Genomic DNA, 19,301 nt, shown 5'->3' with positions numbered 1-19,301 from the left:
GATATGCTATGACATAGATCCAATTGTTTTTTCAGGTCTAGCTTCCTCTTTGTGCTCTTTCCTACTTACTGAAAGTTGCTAAGGATAACATAATATCCAAACACAGCAAAGACAGGACACCAGCTGTCCTTTCCTGGCCTGGGAGAAATCTGACCCTGTGCTACCTCTGCACTTATGGGAGCCAGATAAACTTTTTATAGTGTGCGAAGTGCTACATTCAGACTTAACATTTCAGCTTCACTAGAGGGCAGCATAATGTTAGTGTTCTAGGAAGTTTTTTCCAGCTAATTTCAATGTATGTTGGAGAGGGAACCTTTGTATTAACATTTTGTGTTTTACAGTTTATAATGAATAATCCTTTCTTTTTTTAAACAGGGAAACTAGTGTATGAAAGAATTCTGTCAATGTGTGTGGACAATCGTGCCTCTTTGCCAGGTAGCTTTGTGTTTTTCTGCTGTGCTCCTGGAAAAAATCATGTCTGAACTAATTTGAGAAAGGTTAAATAGGACCCATGCTACTTTATTTCCTATGAAAAAAGTTTCGATTTGAATCTAGTGATTTTTAGTTTTTAACAGAGCAAAATCCATTGCTTATAGCTTTCACCATTCGTAGTGTTTATGCAAGTTTTCATTTTAACTGTGAAGAATATACAGACAAAGCTGAGAGTCTCAGTTTTTGGTAAATAGATGTTTTTGTTGCTGTATTGGAAACTGTTGATAGTTTTGCTTTAATAAGGGAAGAATTTTGGAAGAAGGAGCAAGATGTCAGTCTGATCTTTCTAACTTGTGCCCTTTTCATTTTTCAGTTGAAGTTCTAACACAATGTAAAAGTTTAATTTGATGTTTACGGTACAAACATATATGGAAGTACTTCTTTAGGAAGGCACTGAGACATTCCATTGAAATATGGGATTTTCCTTGCAATTAGGAGTGTATTAAGTGCATATCCTTGAAATATGAAACATTCTTACTCAGTAGTTGGCAATGCAACAGTACCATTAGGTTACAGTTAAATCCATAGGATTTGAGCCAGAAGCCTGAAACCAGCAAATACTTACATCTGAAATAAACTTACAGAAAATACTTAAAATAAATTTGGTTGTTACAGCTCTGATAAATTTTTTTATAAACATTAATGAAGGCAGACAGTTCCTGCAGCTTCTCATGATTACTGGGCACGGTTACCTCTGTTGTGGAGAGCTGAGCTCATGCTGCAGCCCTACAGCTGCTGGGGGCGTTGCTGGTGGAACTTCCCAAGCAGCGACGAAAGTGGGAGGGAGAAGGAAAATCTGCACTGTTCATGGCAGTGCAAACCCCTGGGGATTTCAGGTCCAACCTCCATGTTCATCCCATGGGAACCAAGTGAAACAAAGCTGGACAAGAACTCCTGTGGATGAGAAAGAACATCTTCCAGCATCTAGAGTGTGGCTTCTCTAGTCTTGGAAGTGGGAAAGTTTCTTGTGGAACAGGAGCTTCTCACCTTCTGGGGGCAGGGATGGGAGATCACTGGTATGTTAAAACTGTTTGACAAGGAGTTTATAAGCAGCCATTCACAGCAGAAGCTGCTTGTGTAGCTTTACCACTGAGAGAAGAGGGACTCATCCTTCCTCATCTTGCCTCCGACCTGGGTAGATCCCAAGTAGCCCATTGTTGCCTTCTGTTCAGGCAGTCTGGGCAATGAGGAGGCAGTTAGCCATGCAACTGCATGCCCGCCCGACCAGAGCATGGTCCCCGTAACCCCTCTGTTCCACCCTGGGGCGGCAGGATTTTCCTGCTGGCAGCTGACACAAGTAGTCCCAGAGCTCACGAGGAGACAACTGCGCTGCAGCGTTAGATGTTTAGCATACAAAACCAACTGTTCTGTCAGTGTTTAATTTTTTCCTGCTTCTTGCAATATAGTTTTAAATAATATTCTTTAAAAATTATATTAGCCTTTTAAAGCAAAGAATTTCAGCGCTTAAATCTGTTTTATATATATGCATGTTATAGATCTATATACATGTATTTGTTATAGATTCCCAATACTTTTTTTACAATTTCTGCTTTTGTGGGGAGTCAGAGATTAGGTTTCTGAGTAGCAGATCTGAGATTAGCTTTGAGTGCTTGACTTCAGCTTCTGCAATGTTACTTAATGCAAGATGGAAGCTCTAGTTACCTCTTCTTGCTGTCTGTCTTGCTGCAAGAGAGAGCTGAGAATCAAACATATTGCCTGGTTTATTATAGTATGCCTAATTCCTTGTTGAAAGGAAAGAGAATGCAATTTTAAACCTAGAATGAAAAGTAACTTGTTTCCAGAAAGGATGTAACTATTTTTGAGTTGGTTTTTTTTCCCCAGATAATTTTTCTCCAGAGAGCGTTAATGATACGGCTAAAGAAACTTGCTTAAACTGGTTTTTCAAGATTGCTTCAATCAGAGAACTCATTCCCAGATTGTATCCTTGTCAAATGAGACTCTCGGAGTGTCTGCAGGTTTTTCATAGACTTTTGCAAAAATGAATGTGTTTGTTTCAAGAAAACCCACAGCAATCTGATGTTTATACTGACTGTTTTGTTTGTTTCAGGCTGTATGTTTTGAATTTAATTTTGAGTCACGTTTCATAGTAAACTGAATGCTGAATTATTGGCTACGAGCAGCGTGGCAGTGATAAAGTAGAATTGATGTGTGAAAACTTGGGAAACAATACAAATCTTGTAGATAAATCATAAAAATCAACAAAGTACAGTGAAATTAATTACAGAAGGCCTTGAAATAGTTTTTTCAGTATGTATTTGGTATATAGGTTTGTTTTAATGTTTTTAAATGGCATGCATCTTAGTTTTGTTCCTTAACTTGGCATCATTTTAGTTATGTGGAAGCAGCAATACTGAAATGCAATAAGTTCCTATCCAAAACGTAAGAGTAAATGTTAAGCATGGGAAGGAAGCAAATGGGCGGGCTTATAAACTAGTTTAAGGAGTTAAGCATGCAAGTTCTGTGATTTAATGGTGGATAGGGTCTCAGTAGATCTGAGAAGAAGCAATACGGAGAGGTTTTGGAGTTTTTAGTGAGACTGCCATGGAATAAATTCAAGGTGAACTGTGGTATAATTTGGAATGGAATAGTGCTTGCAGTTTTGGAATATATGTGTAATTGTGACATCAGGAGTTTGCAAATTAAAAACTGGTGGCTTCAGATGGTGGAGGAGGAAACGAGATTGTTGAGATGAGGAGTGCGGCAAAAAGATGGGATAGAAAACTGAAGGGAAAATAGTGATGTGTCACATTGCTAGAGATAGAGTTGGAGAAACAGTTTAGGAGCAATGAACCATTATCTATTGAAAAACGTGGTATAAGCTTCATATGTTGCCAAACAGTGTCAGTTGCTGAGCCGAAAATGTTCCTTCACATGTAATAGTCCTTTTTCAGTTATATTTTGAAATGAGTGTTGCAAGCCAAATTGCTACTATAGTGACAACTTCATTATCCCTAAAAAGCAGTTCTTTTACTGGAATTGATGGGCCTCATCTCCAGGCACTAGTATAGCTCTGTCAAAAAGGACCTGTGGGAAAATGAGACATAGAAGGAGTTCTGCCAGTTCTGCTTTAAGTGGATGCTTTTTTCACATTGAATTACAGCCCTTCTAGAGCTCTGCTATTCCTCCAAACTAGAGGAGTTTTTTAGTTGCACTTGTCTTTTACAAGCCAAGCATTCAACCTGGCTGTCTGCACTGCTCCTAATGGCAAATACTACAATTTAAATATAGGATATGTGTTACTATACAGATAAAATTTTACGTCTGAAATAAAGTTTTGTGCTGATATGCTGCTTCTTTGGTAGGTGTTTCTATAACCCATGCTCAATTGTCAATCTGCAAGGCAGCTACTGAAGTTATCTGTAAGTGATATAATTTTGTTATTGTTAAATCTCATTTTCATTTGTGAAAAATCTTAACAGGGGGATTTCGGAATGTCTCCCACGGTTAACATCTATGATTAGAGGAATTGGAGATCCACTGGTTGCAGTCTATGCAAGAGCATACCTTTGCAGGGTAGGCTATCATTTAACGCTTCAGATCTGTATCAAAGATTTCCTGCAGCTAGCTCTACCACTAAAGAAAAATTTTGTTTAACTACTCTGTCTATCTGAAGTAGTCAGCAGCCTGTCTCCCTTCTAACAAACCAAAAAATAAAATTTATCTTTTGTTTTAATAATGGGGAGTCTTTCTTTAAGCGTTTATAATAAGTAAAAATAAGATTATGTGCTGCTAATGCCAGTTTTTGATCTTCAGATAGGGCAACATGTTAGGGACCTAAGTGCAAGGGGAGTTTGGACTTTGAGACTACATGCTGTTGTCTGATTGCTAGGCTCTGCTTTCATGGTTCATACATGCACTTTCCCTATGTTTGTCTTCCTCCTTCAACTGCTAGAGCGTATGTGGCAGGCAGAGGGCTGGCAAGCTCCTTGGCAAAGGAGCCACTTGGTAAAGTATTCAGACAGTAGGTTTTTGTCTGTCTGTGCAGTGTGGCTATGTTCTTATCCTCAACTACTCCTGAAGTTACCTTAACAGTTCAGCCAAGCTAGACTTACCCAAGAAGAGACCCTAAAATGATGCAAAAAGTCATCAATAGTGGAAAAATATTTGTGAAATATGTTTTTGAAGTAGTGGCAAACATCTCTACTATAATTGGAAAATGATAGGGCTACTAATTAGCAATACTTGCATGAAATTAGCTGCCATTATGAAATACGAGTTTGTTCAGCGTTGTTATATCTGTTATGTTTGAATAAAACATCCAGTATGCTTTCGGTATACTATTCAGGGGTGTCCATATGAATTCCTGCATCTGTAATTGGTAACCTCTGGTTTACTCTGATAAATGAGCTGCTTAGTTTATTTGAATCTTGAAATATAATAATGCCTTCATTTTTGTCATAGCCCAATTGTTCCTGCTACATAGTGCAAGGTTTCTGAAGGTTTTTTAGGAAACAGTTTGTATGCACAGCCCACCTTTTACTGCTCCTGATACAGCTAGAAGAGATGCATGGTGATAGAGCAGTTAGGACTAATAATCTAGTAATAGTAATTGTAATTATGTAGTAAGGAAGAGCTTAGCATGTTCCTTTTTGTCCACAGAGATGACCATATGAAGTAAATAGTGAAAATTCTCTTCGTATAAAATACTAGCTGTTAAAATTCTGACCTTTTTTTAAATAAGAAAACTTACTGCAATGGAAGGCATTTAATCTGCATTCCAGCTACTGACACTATATTAATACTTTCACAATGAAGATAATGGAAATAGATTTTTAAAAACATAAATTCTTGAACAGGAAACCTGTACTATTGATATAATTGATGTCTAAAACCACAGCGTAGTAAAATGTAGGAATAAACACTTGCATGAAACCAAAGAACCAGATCTTTACACAGCAAGGCGATGCATTTCTCTTTAGCCCCATGGTTTGAAAGCAAATAATACATAAAGAAAAGTGATAGATGACTGGCTTGGGTCAGTGCAAGGTACCGCTGCTTTGTGATGAAGTCAGCTAGAATTGCGTATGCTCAGGGATCCTAAGAACTCAGAACCCTGGGTTTGTTTGAAGAGGGGAACCTTAAGCTGTTGAGGTGGATTTGTTCGTGTGTGTTTTTAAGCCTGATCTACTAACTTCTCATTCACTTCTGCATCTTCCTCTTTTCTCTAGTAATATGCCACATTTTTATTTTTTGATCTTTTTTATCTGTGTTATTAAAAACAGTCCCATATGGATTAGTTTCCTTTGCAGTTCCAGCTTTACTACATAAGCCTTGTGTTTGTGCATCACCTTGTATTATTTATTGATTTTACCTATATCTAGCTATATATTCATATTCTCCTTTGAGATCCTTGCTTCATTCTGTCCATGGAATAAATACACATGATTTTAAACAATTTCTGAACTTTTGACTTTTCAGATGTCCTTCACTATAGGCTCTCCGTATACAACGAATTGCAGTGCAGGCACTGGGATAGCCGTTGATTTCCACACTGCTTACAGATACTTGGGGCTGATGTTAGGAGAACAATGTTTAACCACAGCTGTAACTACCTCAGGGTAGTTGTTAGTGGACATGACTGTAATAGTAAGCAAGGAAATAATCAGTCAAAAGCATGTGATTCAATGCTGTTTGTTGATTTGATGTGTGTGACTAGGTGTACTCCTCCAAAAAATGCATGCGTGTCTTACAGTTGAAGGAGAATCGTAGGTGATAGATGCAGATAAAATCTTTCTCTTTCTTTCAATACAGGTTGGGATGGAAGTGGCACCACAACTCAAAGAAAGCCTTAACAAAAATTTCTTTGACTTTCTTCTGACATTTAAACAAGTAAGCAAATGGGGGTTTTATTTGCAAAATCACATAAATACACTCCTTAACCAAACTACTGCATACTTTTTAAAATCTTTTAAGTTCTTGAATCTAGATTTAGGGATGTTCCTGTATCTAGATATACCATGGGAAATTTTACATACATTCTCATAAGTTGAAACTGCTCTATTCAGCATGTTTCCATACTTTAATAATATATGCTATGAGCTTGATATTTTTTCCCCAGCATGCAAGGAGTGCTTCAGAATATCTGTGTATCTTTGTAATCTTGTCTGTTGTCGTTTCCGTTGATGCACAAACTTTGTCCAGTTTATCATAGCTCCTATTAAATACCTTCTCACAGCAACACGTTTTCGTCTTTTATTTCCACAGATTCATGGGGATACGGTTCAGAATCAGCTGGTAGTACAATGTGTGGAGATTCCTTTGTATTTGACTCTATATTCTCCTGCTATAGACTGGATTTTACAGTGTATCGCATACCGTGCTCCTGAAGTAAGTAAGCATGGTAATCCTTGATACTAAAGGAAGTGTTGGTGTGAAGAGTTATTTTTGCCTATCAAAAAACCCCCCTCAGTCAGTACTTACATGAGTGTGAAAGTGAGTATAAAGAGCCTAGATACGATTGTCTGTTTCTCTCTTCTATACAGGAAGAGTGTTCATTTCCACAAAGCTCAAGTTAGACCACTCTAAATTCATAGGCAGTATTTCTGTTCATTTCTTGCTGTCCTTTAGCTAGTTTAATCTTTATTTCCTGAATTCATTAGTTTCTTCTGTCATACAGATACAAAAATGATTTGAGTAAACTGTAGCTTTGTAATTGCTTTAACATAGTCAACAGGCTATTTTAATCTCAGCCAGTATGTTTTGCATTCTGTGGCAGAGAGTTGGTAATCTTCACCTATCCTGCCAGAGGTAATTAACCTGGCTGGCAAATGGTAATTATTTTGAGAAATGGCATGGCTGAAGGATTGCAAATTTGACTTCCATAAAATGGTGGTTTTGATTAAAATGCAACTGTACCTATTCCAGTAGGTGTGTTTTATGTTGTACTACACAATTGTTCTCTTGTGTTGTAAATACAGGATAAGACAGCATTATTGGAATGTATTGGGTAGGTAATTAAAATGGCTTTTGGTAGACTTCACTACAGTAATCAAAGCTGAATTTATTTGCAGAATCTCTACTCATTAATTTTAATAAGTAATTCTTCCAGGTTCTGCTTACTGAGATGATGGAGAGATGCAAAAAATTGGGAAACAAGTAAGTATTACTCAATGTCGATAACACAAGTCTGAATGAGTACCTATGAGTCCTGTGCAATAAAATTCTCTCTCTCCCTTTTGAAAACACTTTTTGGATGCATGGTATGGCTTTTGTTCTCCCAGTAGCTTACTAAATCATGATTGTGAACATCTGTTTTCCAGATATGAATTCTAAAATATGGTAGATTACTTGTAGAGCAAAAGTTAATTAAACTTCATTGCTGCATTTTGGCTCCTAAGCCAAGGTTTAGGACACGTAATGGAACCTCTGATTCCTGGTTGCGCTTAATTTTTCTCTATTTTCCGCCCCTTCCTTCCCCCTAGCCTCCACTGACTACAGTCAGCCCATGCCTGCATTTTGCAAGGGAAGCTGTAAAGCAGCTGGCACCTTTGGAAGATGGTAATATCTAAGCGACTGCTTTTGTCGACATTAAAATTAGTATCCCAAAGTATCTCCTAGAAGTCTGTGCAGACTAATTGTGTTCAGTGAGTAGTTCAGGAAGGCAGTCTGAAAGTTTTGGATGTACTTTGAGCTGTGTGAATGCAATTTGGCCTGCTGATGAGCATTTCATTGAGTAGGTAGACTGAGTTCTGTGAAAGTTTTCAGCTACCTATTTTTTTTCTGATGTGCTTTGCACAGTCCAGTTCTGCAGTGGCTGAAGAACTAAAATATGTTAATGACTTAGATGAGGAATGCCAGCATTAGCAGTCTGTGACTGAGCTAAGGAGTGTGGGGAAAGTGTGATTTAAAAAATGTGATGTGAAGATGCTATCGTATCAGAGCGTATAATATAGCTAAAAATAATCCACGTACTCTGCTGTATTAATTATTTTGTATAGGTGTTGATTTGTTTTGTGGAACTCATTTTTAAATCACCCTTTAGCATTTCTCGTTGTAAAGATGGGCTAGGTGCCTCCTCTTTGTGCCTGTTTCCTCTTTGAAGGAAGGACAAAATATTGAGTATAATGGGGAGGTTTTTTTAAAGAACTGGTTTTGGAATGTGTCTTTTTTTTTTTTTTATTGGGAAGTTGAATAATATGGTTTAGATGATCTATAAAGCATGGTAGTTTTCTTTTAAAATGGAGTTCTATGTTTTTATGTCATATCATGACTGTCATAATATTACAAAGCAAGAGGTATCAGTATGTAAATCTTTAAATAACCTCAGTCTGTTCCATGAACTACATTGCAGCCATCTAAGTGAAAAGTGACAGCCTGCTGCTTTGTATTGCAAAGCATATACCTAGTGAACTGGAAGTGGTTGTCTAAAGATGAAATGCAAATTCTAGCCAAATTGCTATGGGACCGCTCAGTCAGAAACACAGAGGGTGCTGGGCTATTTTAAGTGTTCCATAGAGTTTCGCTCAAGGTAAACTGCCCTGTATTCAAACTGTCTGTTTCAGACTAGTGAAGGACACAGTGTCTTATGAGGCAGCTTCTGTGCTAACTCATGGCAGAGTTTGCCCAAAGGAATTGCCTTTTGAATGGTACTAGATTTTGTTTCTTATGTTTGCCTAATAATACCAATAAACTGGGTTTTACGGTAATGCAATGAGTTCACTCTTCCATTGGTAACTTTGGCTTGATAGTAACACAAATACATGTCTGAATGATTGATCATACATGTCTAAATATGTCATTGCTAGTTATTGTATTAGAATGATGGTTTGGATTTATTTTAATCCTAACAATGCAGCTGCTAGAAATCTGACTTCTATAATGCATATATATTTTAATTCAGAGAGGAAAAACTTCAATAGAGATTTGCCCTACCAAAGTGTACTTCTGAACTGTAGTTAAAAAGAATAAGTTTCCAAATGTGTCAGCCACTCCTGGTTCATTTGATCTTTCTAGTAAACGTCTGGTAAAATGATGACTTCAGAAACCCTGCGTGGAGCAAGTATTCTGCAGATGGGGTTACCTTTTCTTGATCTGATGGCTTAATGTTTTATTTTTTTGGTTATGCACTATTACACCTCATCAATGCAAGCTTGATTTATGAGGATTTTTTCTTCCTTATCACCTTTTTTCAAATTTAGCATAGATGCTGCACAGTTGTTAGTTGAAGAAGTTCAGATCAATGTAAATGAAGGGATGACAAAATTTTAATTGATATTGAGCTGTGTTGATTTGTATTATGTTCATTGTAGTGCTTTGCTGCTGAATTCAGTAATGTCAGCATTCAGAGCAGAGTTTATTGCTGCAAGATCTATGGACTTCATTGGCATGATTAAAGAGTGTGATGAATCTGGATTCCCAAAGGTAACTTTTTGTATGTAATTTGTAACAATTCCTCTTCCTTGTCTGACAGAGTTCTTTGTACTCCTAGTTGCATACATACGTTGCACAGCATTTATATAAAAGGTGGTTTGATCCAAAAAATCTTTCTGCACAGTGTTCCTGCTAGAGCAGTGTTGGATGGACGTGCATCTTCTGCTTTTAATTTAAAAATTCTCATTAACTTTCAGCATCTCCTCTTTCGCTCTTTGGGATTAAACTTGGCGTTGGCTGATCCTCCTGAAAATGATCGCCTTCAAATATTAAATGAAGCCTGGAAGGTTATAACAAAGCTGAAGAACCCACAGGTGAGTTGCTGTCTGTTCTGTTTCACTACTGATTCTGTGTTGAGGGCAAAATTGTAGCCAGTTGTTCAGTATGCATGTGCTTAGCGTGACATGGTTTAACTTTTCTAGATATACACAGTTGCCAAAAAATGTGATACCTGGTAATATCTTTATGTGATCCCTGCTTTTCTGAGCTCTACTTAAACATAATTTAGTTCTACATAACATAATTCTGCATAAGCAACTTTTGAGGTTTGTCATTAGTGCTAGATCTTTAGATCTGCATGAATCATGCCTTGGAAGTTAAGTGTAATTTTTGCAGGTCTATTTCTCATAACCTCCTGTAAATATTAGTAATCGTAAGACACATGTATTTCTAGGATTATATCAACTGTGCTGAAGTGTGGGTGGAGTATACATGCAGACACTTCACGGTACGTGAAAACTATTTTGTTTCCTTTGAAGGTTTTCTGGTACAGACTAAGTGGCTATATTAGCAGTTTGGTATTAAAAATGGAAAAGCTATGACTATTCGATATAAGTGTGTAGGACTTCAGTAGCGAATGAAAAAATGTATTTCCTTTCATGAAAGATGAATAGGGAGAAAAGATGCAGCTTTGAAGGAGTCTTCACCAATCCCCAGCACTGCATATTTCTTATCCTTTTATTTTAATTGCAGATGGACCAGTTTAAGTAAGGATTTACTGGAGCTATGGCTAAAGTTCCTGGCTTAACTAGAGCTTTGTAGAAAGCTGATACTTTGGCAAATGGAAATAAATTATCCAACTGTTTTTCAGTGACTTGATTTATGTGCTGAATTCATTACTGTATTTTGTAACCTCATTTTTTTGCTACATAGAAGCGAGAGGTCAATACAGTTTTGGCTGATGTTATCAAACACATGACTCCTGATCGAGCATTTGAAGATGCTTACCCACAGGTAAAGTATTTTGCCAAATCTGTAAAAGTCTTATGTGCATTTTCTTAGGTGAAATTAATTCTTAAACACTATTGATGTCTCTTTACCACAAAATAATTATTTTTAAACACTGGCTATAATTTGGGAAGCCTTTTGGAACAGTGTAATGCTGTGATTTGTTCCTCTTTTTTTCCCCGCACATCAGTCTTTCAGTTCAGAGAAATGCTAAACCAGAATGATTTAGGTATTTAGGAGTAGCAGTAGTTAATTCCTACATCAACAGTGGTGTTCTGCTGAAGAAAACTAGCAATCATGGCAGGCTGTTTAAACAGAAGTAAACCGTAAACTAATCCATCTCCACATTGTTAAGGCTTCAGTGAATTATCACATCCGGTTTTTTAGACTGCGTGCCAGGTGAGATATGGATTAGTTGACGAGGTTGTGGAAGGTGTTTTTTGTGGTTACTTGGGAGGTAGATAAAGTGCCTACAAAAGAAGATTTAACAAATTGGTTTGGGGTTTTTTGTTTGTTTATTTGTGAGTGGTTTTTTGGGGGGTTTTTTTTGGTTTTGGTTTTTTTTTTTTTTAGTTTAGAGAGCTGCAGGGCATGCAGACTATAAATTGGAAAAATCTGCGTAACTATAAAAAGTAAAGAACAAATAAAGCCTGGGCAGGCTGGTCAGCCTCTGATCATATGAGTTCTGAAGAGCCTCTTGGAAAAACATCTGTTAGGAACAGCGTAGCTGTAGTTGATCCTGCTTTGGGGAGAGCAATTACAATGATGAATGCTTGAAGCATCTTCCAACCCAGTTTTCTATGAATAACTAGAGAAGAATAATCTCTGGTGTGGCTAGTCTTAATTTAACTTCTATTACAATCATGTTCCCCTTTTTTTCTTTTTTTTTTTTCCTTTAGCTGCAGTCAATTATTCGGAAAGTTATTACCTATATCTATGACTTCTCTCTGCTTTTTTCAGTGGTAAGTGATACTCTATTTAATAAATTTTTAGGAAGAACTATTTTGCACTGTTTCTGCAAGAGAATTTACCCTACTTGGATATTTAGATTGCTTGCAAGCTCACATAATGAGAGGACTTTTTATCAAGTAGATAAGTGCAGAAACCTTTTGGAAGCTCTCTGCTGCTTACTACTTAAATATTCGTTATTCTAACTCCAATTTTCTATACTTTTTTTTTCCTTAGGCTATTAGATTCTCTAAGTTTGTTTGTTACTGTGGTATAAGTGACTATCAATGGAAGCTAAAATAGTATTTATTTTTATGTGTTCATGTGATTGCTGATAACTGTTTCTATGTTATGGTATATACTTAACATGCTCTGCTATAGGGCTTAAGTTTGGCACTGAAATAAAGTGAAACTTAGAGAGGTCAGAGACTCTGTATGAGGTAGAGAAAGAGGAACAGCAACAGTGGGTGTCAAAGTACTGAAACCAACTGAAGAGTGAAATTCAAGACCAACCCTGTGGATTTGAAGTCAAGTTTTGTTCACAAATTGCTCAGATAATACTGAAGAACTTGCCCTGCTATATTCTTGAGATGATATGGCAGCTAAGTATTTCAGTATCTTAACAGCCTAAACCCTTATCTTTGAAGAAAATTTGTATGTCTTGGACCTTCATAAGTTGCCCTGGACACATGCCAAGTGGTTGCTGGCATGTGGTCTGTTTTCACTGTTTTTAATATCCTACCTTTTGTTCCCATAGATGTCTGAATTTGTTGTGATCTTAGGCTGTTTCAAGCATATGATTGCTGCTAAAAAATTTGCAACATTTGACTCAAACAGTTCTGCGTTTTATTCTGGATCTCTGCAGTCGATAAATTGATACACTTTTCAGCCACTGGTGCTTTTCCATTTGTTTCACTCTTTCATCCTTTAAGATAAAATCACTGTCTTCAAAAAAGATTAAAATAATTTTAACTGAAGCAGCTATGACTATAAAAGTTGTCCAAAATATTAATTGTTCTACTGTATTGTTTGTAAAATACCTAATTCTACTTGTTTATGTATTTGTACTTTCAGGAGAAATTCTTGCCATTTCTGGATATGTTCCAGAAGGAAAGTGTGAGGGTGGAGGTTTGCAAGTGCATTATGGAATCTTTTATTAAGTAAGTGGAGACTATTGAGATTAAATGCATTCTGGAGGGGAACGTACTGAAAGATTGCTAGGGAAGATGAGTCAGTATATAGGCCACTTAGCTTGTGAAGGTGTTCCAGGCTACAGGAAAAAAAATGAAAATGTGTCAGTTTCGTTAATCTATTGATCGACTGTTTAACTGTTCACAAAGAAAGCTGAACTTGAGGTAATTGTATTGATGCTGACTTGCTGTGGATTAACAGAATAGTTGTTCTCTGAGCTTTTTCAAATTTATGTTGCCTTTGTTGGTTTATGAAATTTATTTCATGTTCCAGCTGATGTGACAGCACAGAACTGTTACCTTGATATAATGGAGGAAGTCAGAGAGAGTCTCTTGTTACAAGCTCCGTTATATAGAAAAATGGGTATTCTGGAGTAGAAAATGAACTTAGAAGATGAGGTTTCATCTTCAAATGTTGTAAAAGTCAAAGAATTCTTTTCAAATAATCAGCGGGTTCCTTGAAACATATTTTTTTTTCTTTTTCACCTTCCCTTCAGGTATTTATATCCTCTGCTAAGCCCCCCAAGCCATCTCTTCTCTAGGCTAAACAGTCCCAGCTCTTGGCCTTTGATCATATGAGAGATGCTGCAGCCCCTTAATCGTCTTAGTGGTGCTCCACTGCATGTTTGCCTCTGTACCTAAACGTGACACTTATCCTTCCTGTCTGCCCATCAGTAGCTGAGAAACTATATTGCTTCTTGGTAGATACAGGACTGCTTTGTTTTGATGTTCTTAGGCTGCCTCAGTGTATCACGTCTAGCTTGTTGTGTCCCTTAAGGAGTCAGATTCTGTGGTGTGGCAGTAAAGCTCCATGTATTAAGATAGTATTTCTTGACTGGCATTTGTTGGAATTATACATCTGTTAACCATGTGATCTTTGGAGCCCTGTTGGTTAAAAAATGAATATAAAATTCCTGTAGCATCATATAATGCTGATGATTGGAATTATGCATTAAATCGGTGTTATTCTATTAATTGTTTTTCATTTTGACAGAGCAGGATTTTTTCATTTTTTTGACCCTGTTATACTCAATGCACTTCTGCATATCTGCAAGACGATGCATGATTCTGTGAAGTAAGATTAACTTTACTCGTACTGATAACTCATTTATGCAAAGTTTGGCTGCTTGGTGTATAGTTTCACATTTCTGAGGTTGTTTGTTTCATGGTGGATTAAGACATGAATCCAATTAGTGGTGAGGGAAGAGCTGTGCAGTGAAGTAGCAGCATGTGCCCTTTGCTCTTTAATTACTGCTTTATTTTGAATACTGAAGCAGAATTTTAAAAGGAAAGTAGCAACGGTTTTGTAGAGTTTTCTAGTGAAGCAGAGACACTAAACATCCAATCTTTTAAAAACATTTCTGAGAGTGAAACCAATGTAATCTTTAAGTTATAATGAATGATAAACTCTTTTTGAGATTTAAGTGAATATGTAGCTATTAAAGCACTGACTGCCGTACTCAGTTACACATTTTTTTTTGGGCCACTTTTTTCAGCTACTACAAAGGGGTGTGAAATCTTTAAAGACACCTGGAAAGATCTCTAGGAGCTGGAACAGAGGAGAAGCTCTTGAACCATATATGTTTTTCCCCTAAATTCTCCTCTTTTTCCCCTTGACTTTGAGTGCTGAGGTTGTTCAGGATCCTGGGTGCCCCGTTGCACTCTTGCTCTTTAAATAGTAGTTGTGAAATGTGGGAAACAGTTGTAGTTTGTAGGTAACTTGCAAAAATGACACAGAAATCTGTGTCTGACTGAAAATAGAGCCAGAAACAATGCTGCAAATTTTAGATCTTAAGAGCAAAAATCTCCGTTTTTCTTCTGGTTTGGGTTGAGTAGAATTATAAGGGCAGTTTCTTTTGGCACTCTGAGCCCAGAGCCTCTTAGTGTGGCAGATGCTGAAAGGAACCTGTAACTTTGTCAGCCTTGATGTCATGAATGCAAGATTTATTGCCAATAAAGGAGTCAGGTTTGGCATGTAATTCCAATTTATACCAGCTAGAGTGCTTTATTTTGGGTTAGGGCATCTTATTTGGCTGTATGTTGCACTAAAATCTGCTTCAACCTTTAAATAGAACAATATATTGAAGCTAAAACAGCTTATTAAAAAAAAATTAAGCCATTTATGGTGATCTGTATTTGGTGCTTCCTCTGACATTTTGCCAAAACAATTTGATAGTTTACCAGGGTCCTTAAAATCCCTTAAACCAGCATCTCTTTTAGCTGAGATAAGATGGTGTACATCGTTAGCTTGGTTCTGTGTGTCATCTCTTATTGGCAAATCATCATAAATTCTAACTATCTTAAAGTAACTCCTGCATCTGTTTTTACATCCTGGTTCAGGAAGCTCCCAACCGATTGTGTAGGGCTTGCTAACCCCCGTAACAGCTGTTGGAGGATAACAGCCTTTAGACTGGTAGAGGTCTGATTCAGAATTGAACTGGAAACCTGTAACTGACCCGGAGATCTCATTACAAGTCTTCTGAGCCTTTCAGAGCCCATCAGTTGACTCTTTGATTGGCAATGCACTAATGAGCTAATCATGCTGAGGTTTTCTTTCCTCCTTTACTGAATTTGTATAATAAAACTATTGTTCTCTTCCCATCTGGTGTCTGAGCTAGGAAATTGGTAACCGATATACTAAAGGTCAAAGCTGGAGACAAGTATATGATAGTACAGGGATTAAATTGTATTAGTTAATTGCAATTTAACTTTTTGTTCAACCATTTTCAGTGAAACAGGTTTGACTTACTGGATTTTCATGTGATGTAAATTTGTTTCAAATCAGATTTGGACTCTTGTTATAGAAAAGGTATCTGATAATCTTGGAAAGAAACTCTTTTACATATCAGTTTAGTTCAGTTTTTACTAAAACATCAAAAAGGCAGCACTGTAACAAGGTAATGTTAGTTATTTTTTAAATTCTGTGGTAGTGTTAGTAAAAAAAAAATCAACACCAAAGCCCAAACAAAACAATAAACTGTTGTTTCTAAAATAAACACATTAACTATTACATATACTATTTAAAGTGTATTTTAAAAGCTTTTCCCTTCAAGTAAGATATCTTTCTTCTAAGAATAGATTTACTAATTTCTTTAGGTTTTTATAACCAGTTCCTAATCAAGTTATCACATTGTAATACGAGACTAAAGTCGTTTGCTTGCGGCAGTAAAGAATGTTAGCTTAGCTTCCTTCTCCTTGTACCAAAATCTGAGTTTCTGTAAAATCTAAAGAAACTCTTAGCAATTTTTAAATTTTTTTTTGAATTTGGAATTTAGTTGGGTGCATGGTTGTCTTGGTGATATTCATATTAAAATGAGTTTTATTGCTTTATAACTAAAATTATGAGCTCAGTGGTCTGAGTGTGCAATCAGTGTTCTATATGGTCATAATATTCTATAAATTAGTGTATATCACTTGAACCTTTACAGATAAAGAAGATAACCAATATTCTAAAATTTACTATATACATTCTCTCTTATAGTGCACTAACACTTGAGGATGAGAAAAGAATGTTAGCAGCTTTGATAAATGGATTCATAAAAATGGTAAGTGACAATTGTGTGCAACTGTTGGGGTGTACCTTATAGGTCAGATTTTCATGAGATCCCCATGAGAAGCAGGTGCCTGTGTAGCTGAATCAGAGACCATGTGTCTGATGTGCTTAAGACCGTTGAAAACCCCAACCGGTGTATGTTGGTGAAATAAGTATGCATGTGTTGAAAGAAATATCATACAATGTTGAAACTGACAGTGCATTGTGAGAGTTTGAAGTGCACATGTTGCTTATTTAATCATACTTTCTGCTAGTTTGTGCAATCTCATGTAAAACATGGTAAGTATTTAAGTTAAACAGTAATTAAAGTCTTGCCTATTATAGCATCAGAGGTGTCACTGATTTATGTGTATGAAGTTCCACTACCCAGCTCTAAATGGAACCAATACCAGCTTTAAAAAACACAAAATAAATATAACTTGTATGTTATTCCTCTCTCTGTTTATCTTAATTTCAAAATAAGATAATTGGATCATCAAATTAGTAGTCCCACAAAAACTCTAGTTGTTTTGTCTTGAAATTAATTTTTAACCCTCCCCTCCCTCATATCCCAGTAAAATCTTTTGATCTTGGCTGTTGTGTTTGAGCTGTCAGGTTGTTCTCAAGCTTTTTTAAGGTGCTCTCAATGTTTGGCTTTTCTTTCACGTCGTTGGAGCTGACAGGCTTTGTCTCTGCTTGTCCTCTTCATTCTTTGTTGCAATTCTATGAATTTATCTCTAGAAGGTTGCTTTCTCTTCAGCTATAATAATTTGCTATTTAATATGTTTTAATATAATTTTTATTTATTAAGCTTTATATGCAGTATAATATTGTACAATTTCCTTTAGGAGGATTTCCCACATTTAATAATGTTTGATGTGGCTTTATAGTCTTGGTTTAGGGGGGAAGAAAAAAATCCTATAGCAGCAAAATGTCTAGGTATAGATTTTAAACCAGCACACATTAAGATGTGGAGAGAAAAGCAGTTGTAACAGTCACCCTTGCAATTGGGCTTTTTGTGAAAGATTTTACATTTTTAGAGAAGCTTTCTTGAGACTAGGACTCAAGAATCAGCAGTTGCACAAATAGACGAAAGGCAAAGACAGTTGTCTGTAATGTAAGAAGCAATCCTTTGTTTTCTGGTGCAGTTCCTTTGATCTTCCACTGTATGGACTAAATGTAATTTTTATTTTAATTCTGTAAAAACTTTTTTTTGCATGTGACTTGAGAAATAATAAATAATGCAACCTTTATTTCGATTAGAAAAAAATGCCATTTGAATACATAAATGTAGACTGCCTGGAGTCTGTTTCTCTTGCTAGGCTTGTAATTGACAGCTGAGACACTCCAGCTGACAGCACTTGCTTTTTAAAATCCGGGGGGTTGGATGTAGGGTGCTCTCACACAAGGGTTGTTTTTGACTTCTGTCCTGTCAGCATGCAAGGTTGCAGGCTTTTGACATGCTATATGAGCGTATCTTTATTAACGGAACTCAAGGAAAACCTGCTTTTCTTACTGGTATATTTAGTTAGGAAAATGCTAATTTCTTTTGGAGGCCCTTTAGCAACTAGAAATTACAGGAATCTGCGTACAGATTCACTGATCTATTTATGGTTTTCTGGGGTGGTTTTTTTTTTTTTGCTTTTTAAGTATGAACCATACCAAGCCTTTGTCCCTGTTCTGTAAAGAATCAAAGGTTCTGATAGTTTTGAAAACACTTCACAAATCTAGGATTCAAATTTTGTTTTCTTGATAAATACTTGATCTGTAAAGTAGAAGATCATGTGTAGTATGGACTGAGAATTGGAAAGCAAACAGTTAAAAGGACAGAGCTTCTCCAGGTTCTATTTTGTTGTTAATGGTGGGGTTTTCTCTTACCAATATATGGGGATTTTGACTTTTGAGTCTCTGTGGTTTATCTGCATGCAGTTTTATCTTAAAGTTAATGGGCTACAATGGTAAAATCTAGTGGGTTTTTGTCTTTTATAGGTTTCATTTGGCCGTGACTTTGAACAACAGCTGAGTTTCTATGTTGAAGCCAGGTCAATGTTTTGCAATCTGGAGCCTGTTCTAGTCCAGTTAATTCATGTAAGCTATAGTTTATCTACATTATCTTAATAAGTGGGGATATATTTGTACTTCTCCCATTCCCTGCCCAGATTATTGGTCTATGTCAAAAAAAGTCTGAAGTCTTTTTATCAGGTGTTTTTAAAGTAGACTTTGATCTTATCTCTCATCACCCTAAATTCTCTGAAGTTCTCGCTTGACAGGCATGCATGGTATCATTACAACAAAGAAAACTGGCTATCTTGCAAGAGATTTCATGTCTAATAAAATAAATGGCACTGCATTCAGAATTTGGGTTCTCTCTTCTATAATCCTCCATCTAGGAGAGATTACTGTGTCTGGCTGCAGATATAGGCAGAGTCCTGCTGTTATTGGGAAGGTTAATCTCTTTTCTGTATTGAGTCACATGTCAGGTGAGCATTAGCTGCAATACTGATTCCTTTAGAGCATTGTAT

General features: G+C 36.5%; 1 protein-coding gene across 1 annotated transcript in view; it reads left to right on the top strand.

Annotated features, from left to right (window-relative positions):
- VPS35L (VPS35 endosomal protein sorting factor like) overlaps positions 1-19,301 on the top strand; it is a 59,698-nt gene that overhangs the window by 16,920 nt on the left and 23,477 nt on the right. The window contains 16 exon segments of the mRNA XM_009649562.2: positions 376-435; positions 2,335-2,431; positions 2,845-2,892; positions 3,933-4,026; positions 6,265-6,342; positions 6,718-6,840; positions 7,562-7,608; positions 9,762-9,873; positions 10,080-10,196; positions 10,556-10,609; positions 11,035-11,115; positions 12,009-12,071; positions 13,132-13,217; positions 14,242-14,322; positions 16,729-16,792; positions 18,769-18,867. Of these exon segments, the coding sequence (XP_009647857.2) occupies positions 376-435; positions 2,335-2,431; positions 2,845-2,892; positions 3,933-4,026; positions 6,265-6,342; positions 6,718-6,840; positions 7,562-7,608; positions 9,762-9,873; positions 10,080-10,196; positions 10,556-10,609; positions 11,035-11,115; positions 12,009-12,071; positions 13,132-13,217; positions 14,242-14,322; positions 16,729-16,792; positions 18,769-18,867 (1,304 nt within the window).

The sequence above is a fragment of the Egretta garzetta genome, unplaced genomic scaffold (genome assembly GCF_000687185.1).
Source record: "Egretta garzetta isolate BGI_Z169 unplaced genomic scaffold, ASM68718v1 scaffold292, whole genome shotgun sequence".
Taxonomy (NCBI): domain Eukaryota; kingdom Metazoa; phylum Chordata; class Aves; order Pelecaniformes; family Ardeidae; genus Egretta; species Egretta garzetta.
The sequence above is the reverse complement of the archived record's forward strand: the minus strand, read 5'-3'. Positions and strand labels throughout refer to the sequence as shown.